Raw genomic sequence first — 14269 nt, 5'->3', positions numbered from 1 at the left:
TGGAGGGTGGGAAATTTTCAAAATGTCTTTTTACATTGGTAAATCAGTCTCTACCCACATAAATAATAGCCACTGCTAATAATTGCATCAGTAGCATGGGATTTTCTTAGTGTTTGGGTAATTGTCAGGTTCTTGTGGCCTGGTTGGCCACTGTTGGAAACAGGATGCTGGGCTTGATGGACCCTTGGTCTGACCCAGCATGGCAAGTTCTTATGTTCATATGTTCTTAAATGGCTTTTGAAAGTTGCCCTATGTTTTATTATAAAAATAAGATTTCTTAAAGTCTACTCTGCAGTTCAATGTCCCCTCTTTTCAATCTCAGTTTATTATTGTTCTTTACCTGATCACATTAAGGGCCTGATTTTAAAAAGCATTTACACATGTAAAACTGGATTTTCCTCAAGTAAGTGCACTTTTATTCAAGTAAATGGCTTTTGAAAATTACTACAATAGTAGTTATATTTACATTTGTAAATCCTTTTGAAAATTATCCCCTTATTGTTAGATCACAATTTGAAATGCTGAAAAATGTTGGTCCCTCAAAAGGGCCTAGGATGCCCTGCTGAATAAAAATGCACAGTTGTTATGATGATGATCAGTATTGATTACAACAACATTAGGGACTTTCAGGTTTTATTTTATTTTTTCCTGGGGATTTATCACTGCTTAAAGAGCAAAAAAGAGTAAAAATGATAATCATTTTTCTGGGCAAATATAATGTTTGTTCATATTATAATAAATACTGGTAAGTTTCATGGAAAAAAATAAAATAAAAGCTGAAAATGAAGGTCCCTAAGTATCTGCTATTGTCCCAGTGGCCAGTTTTCATTATTTTCAGAACCAGCTCCTTAAGTTCCCCCTACCCTCCACGTTCCGCCCTTTCATTTGCTAGTGACATATTATAGAAAAGCCTAACATTAGGCATAATAATAATGAAATATTTTTACCAGGATTCAATTTCTAGTAAGTTGGCTAAAACATTTATTAATTGCTTTTGATGCTTCATTCCCAAATCATTTTGATCTCTCTCTCTCTGTTACAAGTTACTTTATCAGAATGAAAAGATACTTGCATGGTACTTCAACACAAGGACACATTTTTATATTCCTTACAAGCTTTAGGTAATCATCTAAGGGCCTTATTTTCCAATATCACATTAGGGGGTGTTGGAGAGAGAGAGAGAGAGAGAGAGAGAGAGAGAGAGAGAGAGAGAGAGAGAGAGAGAGAGAGAGAGAGAGAGAGAGAGAGAGAGAGAGAGAGAGAGAGAGAGAGAGAGAGAGAGAGAGAACCTTACTATAGTGCCTATGCCCTACATAGGTATTTGAATCCCTATGGGAGGGCTACCTACTAACTCGGGGTGGGGATTAGGTATGAGCGTCGGGGGTTGGGGGCCACTTTCGCATTCCACATGAGACCTACGGACAGAACAGTGGTCTCTAGTGCAGATTTGCTGGCCATCGGAGTGAGGACGCTCACACCAAGAAGTGGTTTGGGCAACGTTCTCTCTACCTAGCTTGATGGACACTCTACCTGGGCAACAACATGCTAGGTGGAGAGAATGTTGGCCAAATCTCCGCTTGGAGTGAGCGTCCTCACTCCGACGGCCAGCAAATCTGCACTAGAGACCACTGTTCTGTCCGTAGGTCTCATGTGGAATGCAAAAGTGGCCCCCAACCCCCGACGCTCATACCTAATCCCCACCCCGAGTTAGTAGGTAGCCCTCCCATAGGGATTCAAATACCTATGTAGGGCATAGGCACTATAGTAAGGTTCTCTCTCTCTCTCTCTCTCTCTCTCTCTCTCTCTCTCTCTCTCTCTCTCTCTCTCTCTCTCTCTCTCTCTCTCTTGTTAACGCAATTCGCAAATTTATCACACGCAGTAAAGTGCTTTGAAAATGAGGCCCTAAGGAACTAGCCTTAGAAGTGAAAGATTATTTATTTGTGTGTTTTATATACCGTTATTCCATGTTAGAATCATGTTCACAGATGCAATATAAGTCATTGATTTATCAGTCTTAATAGTTGAAAATGAGATAAATTCCATAAAATACTGGAAGTTCATTCTAAATTTCTCCCTTCTGGCAAAATGATATACATTTTGATTAGATTGATTTTAATTACAAAAGTATTCTTGTTATTTTATGTAGTCTTTCAGGTTGTCCAAGAGCAAAGAAAAGTGGTATCAAGATAGCACAAAGCAAAGAAGATAAAGAAGATCAAGAACCTATTAGGTAAAAATGAATTGATACAGTAGGAATCTCAGATGATTTATTTATTTATTTATTTAAAGGCTTTTATATACCGATGTTCATGTACTAGTACATACCGCGTCGGTTTACATAGAACCAAAGTTGGAAATTACATCAAACAAGTGGGTACAAATAACAGGGATAACTTCATAAGAACTTAGAACTTATAGATAAAGCAGAGAACAAGAATTAAATTATTGTAAATCATTATAAATAAATACCCATAATTGCAAATAATTACAAATGATGACTAGAACTCAATTTCATACAGCTACTGAACTATTTATTTATTTACAGTTATTTATATATCACCCCTCCAGGCAAAGGAGATAGGAGAGGTTTACAATTAAAACATCCATAATACATCATTGATGAATTAAAAAAACATAAAACAATACAAAGTTTTATGTTTAGACAATTAAAAAAACATAGGATCATTTGATTTCAAAGGCTGTCCTGAAGAGACAGGTGTTCATATTTTTTTAAAACAACTTAAAGTCTGTCATTAATCTTAAAGACACTGGCTTAAAATTCCAAAATCTTGGGCCAATACTGGATATAGCTCTGTCTCTTACCTCTCCCAGATGGGTGTGGCATATAGAGGGGACTTCTATTAGTCCTTTGTCTGTAGATCTCAGTTTCTTTTGAGGAACATGCATACATAGAAATGTACCTAGCCAAACAGTGTCTGGATTTATCAGAATTTTGTGAACCAAAGTCAACATTTTAAATCAAATTCAGTATTGCATAGGGAGCCAATATAAAAAGGAGAGAATGGATGTGATGTGATCATATTTTCTTTTGCTGGTTAATACCTGTGCTGCAACATTCTATAACATCTATAATATCTCAGGGTACTGCTGGAAGGCCCAGGAAAAGGGAATTACAATAGTCTATATTTGAAAATATCAATGTTTGGAATATCATTATGAAATCTTCAAATTCTAATAGTGGTTTTAGGTGTCTAAGCAACTGAAACTTATTGTAACCTGCTTTGATTACACTCAGATGTGAGGTTGCATTAATAGTCTGATGCCCAGGAGGACACCAAGATCATGAGCGAAATTAGAAGTAGGAAATTTGTATGAGCCCAATTTAAAGGTGGGAAGTTGCTTTGGTAGTCTTTTTCGAGTGATGTAAACTATTTTCGTCTTATATATATTTAGTGTTATCCTATTATGGAATAACCAGCACTTTATTGTAATTAAGTACATTTCTAGGTATTTAGGTGTATGCATTATTGAGTTTTTTATGGGAATGAAAAATTGGACATCATCCGTGTATATCCAATAATTAAGACCTAGGCCTGCTAGTAATTTGCATAGTGGTATTAGATATTCAAAAGAGTCGCAGATAAAACGTATCCTTGTAGAACATCGGTTTTGATAGATCTCCATGTTGAGGTCTCATTTTTAGTCCAAATTTGCTGTCACCTGTTACGTAAAAAGGAATTTTTTCAGTTAAGGATATGACCAGAGATACCAATTTTTTGCAATATTTTTGTAAGAATAGTATGGTCTATAGTACTGAATGCTGCAGATGCCCAATATCTAACACTTGCCAGATGATATCAAAGAGAGATAGTAGTAGGGTTTCCATGTTTCAGATTTTTACTAAAACTGAACTTATTTGAATAGAGAAAAGTATTGTCTTTGAAGTATTCATCTAGTTGTTTCGGCACTGCCTTCTCCATAATTTGGATCAAAAATGGAAGTGAGGAGATGGGGCTCTAACTTGCTAGTTTTTTAGGATTCACAGTTATGATGTTCTAAAAGGCCAGAAAGGCAACCTTTCAAGCAGAGGTTGAAATGTTGGGATTTTAATAACATTATCTCAAATGGAGGTGCTACTGAGATGGTGACAGGGTGTAAACCTAATATATATTTTTTTTTTTGCAAATTATCATTAGCTCCACTCTCCCTCCCATCCTGCCAGGTCTGGAAAGTGAATGCATCATGTATTCAGGGGGAGCGATCTGGTTAATTAGCAAGGTATCAGATCACTTTAACCATGTTTTAGTCAAGCAGAAAATAGAGGGACTTCTATTGGAGTGAAGCTGGGCCCTTGCGCGGATACCATAAGTAACATGGCGCCATGTATGGAGCCAATGGGGCTTCCAATCACCACTGCACTTATCGCATGGCATTGTGGCATATTGGCCTTTGCTCTGCCCTTGCCCTGGTCAGCATGGGTGCCCAACTGGCACTATGACGTACATCATTGCTTTGCCACTGTCGCAGCGATGACATCACTATGCTGGCATCACAATGCTGATATAGCATGCAGGTAAAAATCAAGCAAAGGGGACAGTTCTGGGTAAGCCCAGGATGGATTCCGGTGACACGGGGCAGCATTCCTTCACTCCATTGGGACATTTGAAGCAGTGGAGTGGTTCAGGTGGGGGGTAGATACTGCAGCGCAGAGAGGGGAGCTGAGGAAGTTTAGTTTTCCCATCCCTTTGCTCTGTCTTCCCATGCTCTGAGGATGTCCCTCGTTCTGCTTCTTGATTCAGTAAGTGTTGCCCCATTGGCTTCTACAACTCTTGAGCAGGCAGTACTTTTTACATCTGGCTAATTGGGGATATGTATATATATATATATATTTTTTTTTTTTTAATTTATCTGTTAACAAGCACTGTTGGGCAGTCTTGCCTGAGCTGTCTTTTCTTTTATAACTACAAAAAGTAAATATGCCTGCATCCCGTGGCCTCAAGCATGCCACCCATTCTCATTGGACACCTTGGGGAAGGGCTAACAATGCTGTACCACCCCCCAATGAATCAGGGAATGCACAGCCCCAGGTCCCTCTTCAACAGGTGGAAAAATGGGATGGGCACAGAGGCCAGAGAGGAGGAGTTAGAATCAGAGCCCCTGTTCCTGTGGACAGTTTGGATGTGGCTGGGGTTCAGCCAAATGTGGACAGCACAGCAGGGGGAGCTGGACCTGGGCCTTGTAGTGAGCCAGCCGTAGTTGATGGCAACCCTCACCCTCAGCAGCCGGCCCTCCAGCCTGTGGATGGGTACATGGAGACCATACTTCAATGCACCTTGACTGGTCTACTCTTCTGGGGGATAGGTGGTATCCACCTGGGGGAGCTCTGCAAGGGAGCTATCCCACCACCCCCTACCCTTTTCCTCCCAGTCAGACCCCCACTTGAAGACCTGTTGAGACTGTAACTCCAGGATAGCAATCCTGGGCTTGCCCCAGTGCAGCTTGTTTTTACCCTGCAAATCCTTTGAAGGGTTGCAACAGCAAACGGGGAGCCCCTAGTCACCTGTGATGACTTCTCAAGGGGTTTTCATGTCTACACCTATGCAGTCAGAGTCAAGATACCTTGTGCCAGCTCACAGGCAATACAAGGCACAGTTGCATCTGTACCAGGTGGAGAAGTGTCTCCAGGAGTTGAGCAGACATGGTCAACTGGCACTTTGGTGATCACGGAAGTTGCATTGCCTGCAGAAGCACACCTGGTCACCACAGCTGACCCATCATGGCTACACAGTCACCAGAGGGTAAGTCCAATGAGAATCAAATATTGTTGAAGGGGAGGTGTCTCAGAGCACTGCTGATATAACAGAAAATTGAAGGCCAGGGGTGTAAACACAAACGTATGGGCAGGAGATATTCTAGGGGTTCAGATTCATCTAGCAGCCAGAGTTCCTTCTCTGTATCTTCTTCTGTCTCACATGGCTCTTCAGTGATGCAGGGCACAGGTAGCTTGGTAGCAGCAAATGCAAAATTGCCGGCTTTAAGCACCAGTAAACAGCTTTAGCAGGATGTGCCACATTCTCCACTTTGGTACAATAGACATCAACAATATGTGGATATTTTTAGTTTGCTGGATGGGCACAGGAGGGGTGACAGCTCCCAGAAAGGGCACAGGCAGAATGAGCCACCAGTGGGTGGGAAAAGCTTGGCCAGAAACATTAACAACTGGGTCTTTTCCTTCACCTAGCTGGCATATATAGTTAGCAAAGCTGATCCCTCACAGCACATGGCCTTGTGATCATATTTGGACACTATTATAAGTGGCCACTCTGAGTATGAGGGTTTCCCTTGACTCAACTATAATGAGTGGTTTAGAGAGCAAATGGCGGACACTCCAGCTATGGCATGAGGTTCACATGATGTTCAGCTATAGCTCACCAATATGACAGGGAAAAACACTAATGTGGCAGTGAACAGCTGGCCATTTCATAGCCAAGGCAGCTCCCAAGGTCAAGAGAATTCAGGAAACAATGCTTCAGAAGCATACTGGTGGTACAACAAAGGGGGTTGCTTGACACAGGACTGCAAGTATCAGCATATTTGTACCACCTGTGCCGCTGGCCATCCTGCCGGTCAGAGTATAAGGGGAAAATAGTGTATAAGCTAGGGCCCCTATCCCGGTGCAGTGGCCCTGCTGGAGAGAAGTTTACATTTTATCCAGACCAGCAGGCAGTCAAGGCTCTGAGGGACTGCTTCAAGGAGGATTTCAGAATACCTTTCCTGGCCCCTCCTCCATCACCCCTTGTAAAACATGCCTTCTACATCCAGACTAGCTCCTGTGGTGATGGAAAAGTTGACAGCTGATATAAAATTGGGTAGAATAGCTGGCCAGTCCCTGCATCTACCATTTCCCAACATGAGACTCTCACTCTTGGCTGAAGTTCCCAAGAAGGAACAGGATAAGTTTTGGTTGATCCACAACTTATCTTTCCGGCTGGAGGATCAGTCAATGATTTCTTCCCTCAAGAGTCATGCTCAGTGCAGTACGCATCATTCGATAATACACTAGACCTCCTCAGACAATGTGGAGAGGATGCGCTTATGGCAAAGTCTGATATAGAGTCAGCCTTTTGGCTTCTCCCTATGCAGCTAACAGCTTCCATTTACTTGGTTTTTCATTTGAAGGTGCCTTCTATTTTGGCAGGTGCATGCCTACGGGATGCTCCATCTCAAGTGCTTAATTCAAGGCTTTTAGCACCTTTCTGCATTGAGAGCTGTCTTGGAGCATGAGTTTGATGACCTTAGTGCACCACCTTGATGATTTCCTCTTTGTCAGCTCCCATGGCTCCGGGGGAAGCTCTGCACTTTTTAACAGCTTTCAATCGCGCACCATTGGAGTTCCACTGGCCGTCGACAAATTGGAGTTGTCAATCATGTCATTTCTTGGCATAGAGTTGGACTCTAACTTCATGGTGTCCAAGATCCCGGCTGATAAATTTCAGAAGCTCTCCGTATTGGGTCTGCTCAGTGAGCTTCAGTTGCAAGATATCCTTGGCACCTGCATATTCCTTGATTGAGTCCCTAGCGTTTGCATGTAGGGTTGTCCCCATGGGCCGAGCATTTTTGTGCAAGCTGATATTGGTTGCCACAAGCAGTTAGGAAGAGGCAATCACAGATTGAGGGAAACACACTTGATGCAGGAGGATCTAAAGATTTGGGAGCGGTTCTTTTATGATTTTAAGGGCTACTGCCATCTGGCTTCCCCCCTTCCAGTATCTAGTGCCGACCAGTGCCAACCTCCAACTGTTTTCTGACACCTCAGGGGTGTAGGGTTTGACATTTTTGCCAAGGAGCATAGTGTATGGAAATATGGCCAATGGAGTGGATCCGGTTTAGAGTTACTTCCAATATCACTTTTATGGAGCTTTTTACAATCGTCATAGCACTGCACATTTGGGGCAAATGCATAGCAAATAGGAACGTGGTATTTTGCTGTGATAACCTGGCTGTGGTCCAGATCATCAACTACCAATCTGCAAAATGTGCCCCAGTATCAAAACTACTTACAGAGATGGTCCTAAGGTGTTTGCAGCTAAATAGCTAAATATCATGAGCATGACACATTCCCAGTCTGAGCAATGAGATCGCTGATTGTCTTTCTTGTAAGTGGGAAGAGTTCTGGAGGCTGGCACTGGAAGCTGAGCTGTTGGGAGCACCCATACTGAAACAACTATTGGACTGAGGATGCACTCGAGCTGCTGCAAGAATCCATCATTCTATCAATGTGGCTGTCATATGTCAGGGGTTTCAATGCTGTCATGCAGTTCCTGAGCACCCCAGATCGGCAGCAAAGCCCCATGTCATCACACCAGATAATAAACGATTTGGTCCAGGCCCGATGGGACAGAGCTTCCAGGAGTTTGGTGCAGATGAATCTTGCAGCTTTTCTTTCTTTGTGATGGCACAGAATTGACCCAAAATAATCAAGGACTTCATCATCAAGAAGTTTCTGGCAGGTTGGGTCAGGTCTAAGCATATAGCCCCCTGACAAGAGGAGTCTGATTCTGCATGATCACCTGCTTCTGCTTTGGCACGTGCTACCTGCAGTAGTGGCAAGTGAAAAATGAGCTGCCTTCACCTTGGTGTTCTTTGGCATGCTAAGAGTAAGAGATTAGTGGCTGCAGTCAGCCACAGGTGTGACAGCTCCGGCTTGCACATGTTGAAGGTCTCACTGGCTAGCGAGCAACTAATAATCCAAATTAGAAGGTTGAAAACTGATCAGGCAGATCATGGTGCAGTGATCACAATGACTGTGGTAGAGGGGCTGCCCACTTTCCTGGTGATGAATACCTTGTGCTACACCACCATTAAGGCAACAGGGGCTGTACAATTCCTGGTACACGTGGAGTCTTTACTGCTGAACAAGTACAAATTCAATGCCATTCTTAAGTGAGCGCTTGAGGCAGCTGGTTTGCAAGCAGGCCAATTCGGTACTCACTTGCTCAGGATTGGTGATGGCATCCAATGCTGCTGCTGCTACTTGTTTCCTGGGTGTTGCAATATCAGTGCATAGGCAGGTGATGATCCACGGCTTACTTAACATCAGACAAATGGGGCCCCAAATCACAGCACACCTTAGTAAGTCAGCTAAAGAAGCAACCCCAAACCCCCCTTACATGAGATCTTGATAGATAAACTAATACTATCATTGCCATATCGTTTCAGGTTGTCACCGCTGGCGAAGGATGGTGTGGATCACGGGGCATTTGTGTTCTGGGCAGAGCACCATGCAAAAAAGGATACTCTTGGCCAGCATTTGAGTCCTGAGCCAAATGACGTGATGGTTTGATGGTTTGGCAGAAGAGGTATGCGCTGAGACAGGCTCATTCCACTCCTGCAACAACTGCTGGTCTGATCGCCCCCACCTAAGATAGTTTTAATACACCTAGGAGGCAATGATCTGGGGGATATTCCCAACCAGCAGCTAATTAACAACCTCAGATATGACATCACCCTCATTTTGGCATTGATGCCGAAGGCTGTGTGGTTGGAAGTCATCTCTTGTTGCCGGTTCTAGAACGAGCAGCTCTGGGGGAACTGGATGGGTAAATTGAATAAGCAAATTGATAATTCCATGGAGCGGAGAGGGGGATATCACATTAGACATAAGTGGGTTTTCATGGAAGGTGAAGACCTGCTCTGAAAAGACAAGGTGCACCTGTCGGACATGGCGCATGAACTATTTCTGAATGCTTTGAAACTGGCCATCTATCTGGTGTTACTGACGCTGAAGGGTGGCCACAGCTGTTTGGGGAGGGTCCCGGGGAAGCCTTCAGCTACCCAGGCCCTTTGGCAGGGTATCCGAGCTGGATAAAAGGCAGTTGGGTAGTTTAAGAGGGCAGTGCACGATATCACCAGTACGCTGTACATAGATGTTAGTGACTGCCTGCTGTACATAGATGTTAGTGACTGCCTGCCCTGGTTTGATGGTAGACCGGATGCCCCATTCATGTGGGCTGTCACCTTGCTTGTGTGTGATGAACTGACTGGAGCACCCACGAGGAGTGAACGCCTCATGCGAGGATGAACCTTGCTTGGCAGCAGTGAGCGCTGGAGTTCAGAGGTGATACACTGCCTGGCTGATGCTAGAACACCCGCTGGTTAGTAAGATATGTTATGGCTCAGGTACCTAGGTTGTTACTGTAACCTGTTATGTATTAATAAAAGCTGTGGCCTATTTCTCACCAAACCTATTTTTGTCCAGTTGAGTTTGCATCTTATTGTGCATGGCATTGTAGCCCCCAATATCTTTGCGATGAATTGGTTGTGGCTGCCCAGATTTTGGAGCAGTGCCGGGCCCATGCACAGACACTGTAGGTAACCTGATGCCATGCATGGAGCTGGTGGGGAGGGTACGATCACCACTGCACTTACTGTGTGGCTTCATGGCATCTTGTCCTTTGCTCTGCCCACACCCTGGTTGGCGTGTGTGCCTGCCTGGCACTACGACACATGTCATCGGCATGCTGCCATCGCAGCGGACGTTGCCACTCCAGCATCTTGACGCTGACATAGCAGGCAGGTAAAAGTCAAGCAAAGGGAGTGGCTCTTGGTAAGCCTGGGGAGGATCCCAGTTACCCCGGGCGGCATCCTGTTGCCCCATTGGGGCATTTGAAGTGGCAGAGTGGTCCAGGGGGATGATACTGCAGTGCAGGAAGGAGAACTGAAGAATGTTGGATTTTCCCATCCCTTTGCTATGGCTCCCCACGCTGTGAGGACGTACTTCATTCCCAGCCCCCACTCAATTATTTTGTTGGTGGTTAGTCAGTTCTTCTTGTTAGGAAATTATTATTGAAGTTGTATTTCATTGTCGCAGCTTTGGTGGATTGGGTACCCAAGCCAGATAAAGGGGAGTTGGGTTGATCAAGGGTACCCCCCTTGATCAACCCAACTCCCATGGTGATACCATGCCCTACCCGGGCATGGTATCACCGGTACACTGTACCTAGATGCTAGGGACTGTCAGAGCTGCGTGGCCCCGGTTTGACGGTAGTCTGGATGTCCCATTCATGTGGGCTGTCATATTGCTTGTATGTGATGGGCTGACTGGAGTACCCATGAGTAATGAGCGCCTCTCACGAGAAAGGGCTTTGCTTGGCAACGGCAAGCACCAGAGTCCAGAGGTAATGTTCTGCCTGCCCGATGCTAGTACACCCGCTGGTTAGTACGAAATGTTATGGCTCGTTTGCCTAGGTCATTACTGTAACCTGTTATGTATTAATAAAAGATGTGGCTTATTTCTTGCCAAGACTGTGTTTGCCCAGTTGTGTTTGTGTCTTATTGTGCATGGCATTGTACCTCCCCAACACCTTTGCGATGAATTGGTTGCAGCTGCCGAGGTTACAGAGAGTATAACAAACACCAAGATAATTTTCTTAACAACTGTAACATAGTAACATAGTATTGATGGCAGGTTATCCCCAAGCCTTATGTTAAGGGTAATAATATTAACAATCAAAGCCAAGCACTGTCAAACCCATATCAAAATTACTGCTATCAACATTTTTACCGGGTAAGTAGCATTCTTGATAATTCACACAATGCTGCTTCAACGTGCTATGCTTTTGGACTTGGCCACAGAAGCAGTCCTGTACTTTTCCCCCTAATGTCTGTGTATCAGTATCCCAGACCATAAAAGTCAGGGCCCTGACTTTTTCCCCCTGCTGTCAAAGCGGAAAGCGATTGCAATTGTGTCAAAATCATAAAAGCTAATTGGTTAAGGGTAGTAATCTCCATGCCTTCTGTTAGGGGTAGTGACTGCTGCTTAATGCAGGTTATTCCCATGCACCCTTTTCTTCATTTCCACATCTAGCCTTTAGGGATCCACAGTGTTTATCCCATGCCTTTTTCAATTTGTTTACTGTTTTTGTCTTCACCACTTCTTCTGGAAGGGCATTAATTAAGAATATTGAGCACAGTAAACATAAGAATAAGATAGTGTTATGATTGGCTAAATTAATGATGATGTGCTGCCTCTATTATTATAATGATGAGTCCTTGAGGATAGTTATCCATATTTACCTTGTCCCATTATGAAGGGGATAACATTGCAGATTAGAGAGAACAGCCATAGACAATGGAGATGAGAATGAATAAGAAAGGGCAATACATACCTACCCTCAGGAGCTACACAAAGGGGTGTACATAGGGGAGGCTCCTTTTGCATGGTTCTTCAGCACATGAAAGAGCCGCACGCCCCTCAGCACACAGCATCTGGCCACCACTTAGCCCAGCACCTGATGGATGACATGAGAGGAGGGCAGGAATAGCATTTCCACTGGGCTAGGTGTTCCGGGGCAGACAATCAGTTCAGGCTGCTTCAGGGATCCTTGTGGTGAACCAAGATGTGGGATGGTGACTTTTCCTATTTTATTGTTGAAACAGCTTAGCCTCTATATTCATAAAAATTAACTGATTAAAGATATCCATTAACTCTAAACATAAGCAAACATTTCCTATTTGCTAAATATTCCTGCAGTGCATGTATAAGGTAAAGGAAAACATGTTTTAAGGGAAAAAAAATCTATAAAATTTACTAAAATGATTCACAAATGTTCACTACTCAACACGTATGTATAATTGGAGAGCAGCTGGAATTGTTGAAGTCCACTATATTCATTATATTAGACCAAATCTTCTGTAATTCTATTTACAGTATAAACTACTGCTGAAAACACTTATAAGGGAGTAGTGTTCTGCTGTACTGATTATGGTTGTTAATGTAAGGATATCTTGCGCTTATACTTTTCATTGTTTGTGTATAAGGTGTTTTTGTTTTCTGTATTTTAAAACATGACTTTCCTTATTTCTCGTAAGGCTGTTCTGACTTTTATGCATAGGATATCCGAGCTATTACGGCAGGGCAATAATGTTATTTCATCTATTTTGTTATTCAGATGTCCGGTTCCTGGTTGTGATGGCCAGGGGCATGTAACAGGGAAGTATGCATCTCATCGCAGTGCATCAGGATGTCCGATGGCAGCTAAAAGGCAAAAAGATGGATACTTAAATGGTTCTCAGTTCTCATGGAAGTCAGGAAAGACTGAAGGTATGTCATGTCCCACCCCAGGATGTGATGGCTCTGGACATGTCAGTGGTAGCTTCCTTACGCACCGCAGGTGAGTGAAAATTGCTAGTCTGGTTTATGTAGTGCACGCATTTGATGTAATAACTGAAACTGTAAACATTATTTGAAATATGCACCCTTCATTAACAGCAAATGCTTTACCTATTTTTAATATGAAATACCAAATAAATCTCACAGAATGTCAACCATATCATTATCTGTCCCTTACATTATTCTATTTTTCTTCTGTTTAGCCCTACTCTTTCTTGAAGAATATCCACACTTTTTGCTATGTTAATGGTTTCTTTCTTTCTCATCTATGATGGTTACCATCTCACAGTTTACAGAGACATGAAAGTAATATAAACCTATCATAAGTTTTCTAATTCATGCAATGATCTTGGCCTTCACCTTGAGCTTTATTGAAAACAGTCAGAGCACACTTTTTTTTACTCTAAATAATATCTTTGCATGAATTTCATAAAACTGAATTAATCCTTAGAATACTAGTCCAGGCATTAACTACTGAAAATATTTTTTAGGGAATGAGGGAGGCAGGTATATTATCCCCTATCTCTTTCTTTTTCCATTTTCCACCATTATCTGAATGAAAGGTACCAATACAAATATTTTAGGTTGATGCCACTTTTGGTTCAAAGTTTATATAAAACATCAGTTTCTATGCTTTAAATTTTGGATAGCGCACCTAAAAAGGCACTTTTTTTCACAAATACTACACATTTTTTAGAACCTACATCTTTGAAAAGATCCACAAATAAATGTGTCTTAAACTAAAGAGCTACTTAATAATTATATCAAGATTTAAGGTTGAACTAGGATGAAATTAATTTCTGCATGATAATTAAATTCATGTATGATTTTGCTACCATCTAATTTACAAGTCATTTACAAACTAATATTGATGAATTTGTCTTTACTGTGAATTATTAAATGGACTGATTATATCCTATTGCTAACACAAGAATCACATGAGTAAAACTATTTATGATGGAATCAACTCAGAAAAAGATGATCAAGTTCTATGAATACCATATCAACATATACAATTCAATTTTTCTTTAAAAAAAAAAGCAACTATCAAGACATTGTTGATTCTGAATGCAGGTAGGGAAGGCTTTTTCTTGGAAGGACAGTCAAAACTGTTAATTTCAGAAACAGTAACCTCAC

The 14269-nt window shown here is 42.4% G+C and overlaps 1 protein-coding gene across 1 annotated transcript in view; it reads left to right on the top strand.

Moving 5' to 3' along the window:
- The window catches only part of MYT1L (myelin transcription factor 1 like), an 822727-nt gene that overhangs the window by 552199 nt on the left and 256259 nt on the right, over positions 1 to 14269 (top strand). The window contains exons 17-18 of the mRNA XM_029597019.1: positions 2147 to 2230; positions 12912 to 13133. Of these exons, the coding sequence (XP_029452879.1) occupies positions 2147 to 2230; positions 12912 to 13133 (306 nt within the window). The remainder of the gene's footprint in view (positions 1 to 2146; positions 2231 to 12911; positions 13134 to 14269) is intronic.

Source organism: Rhinatrema bivittatum, chromosome 3 (genome assembly GCF_901001135.1).
Source record: "Rhinatrema bivittatum chromosome 3, aRhiBiv1.1, whole genome shotgun sequence".
Lineage (NCBI taxonomy): Eukaryota > Metazoa > Chordata > Amphibia > Gymnophiona > Rhinatrematidae > Rhinatrema > Rhinatrema bivittatum.
This window is presented reverse-complemented; position numbering and strand designations above follow the sequence as displayed.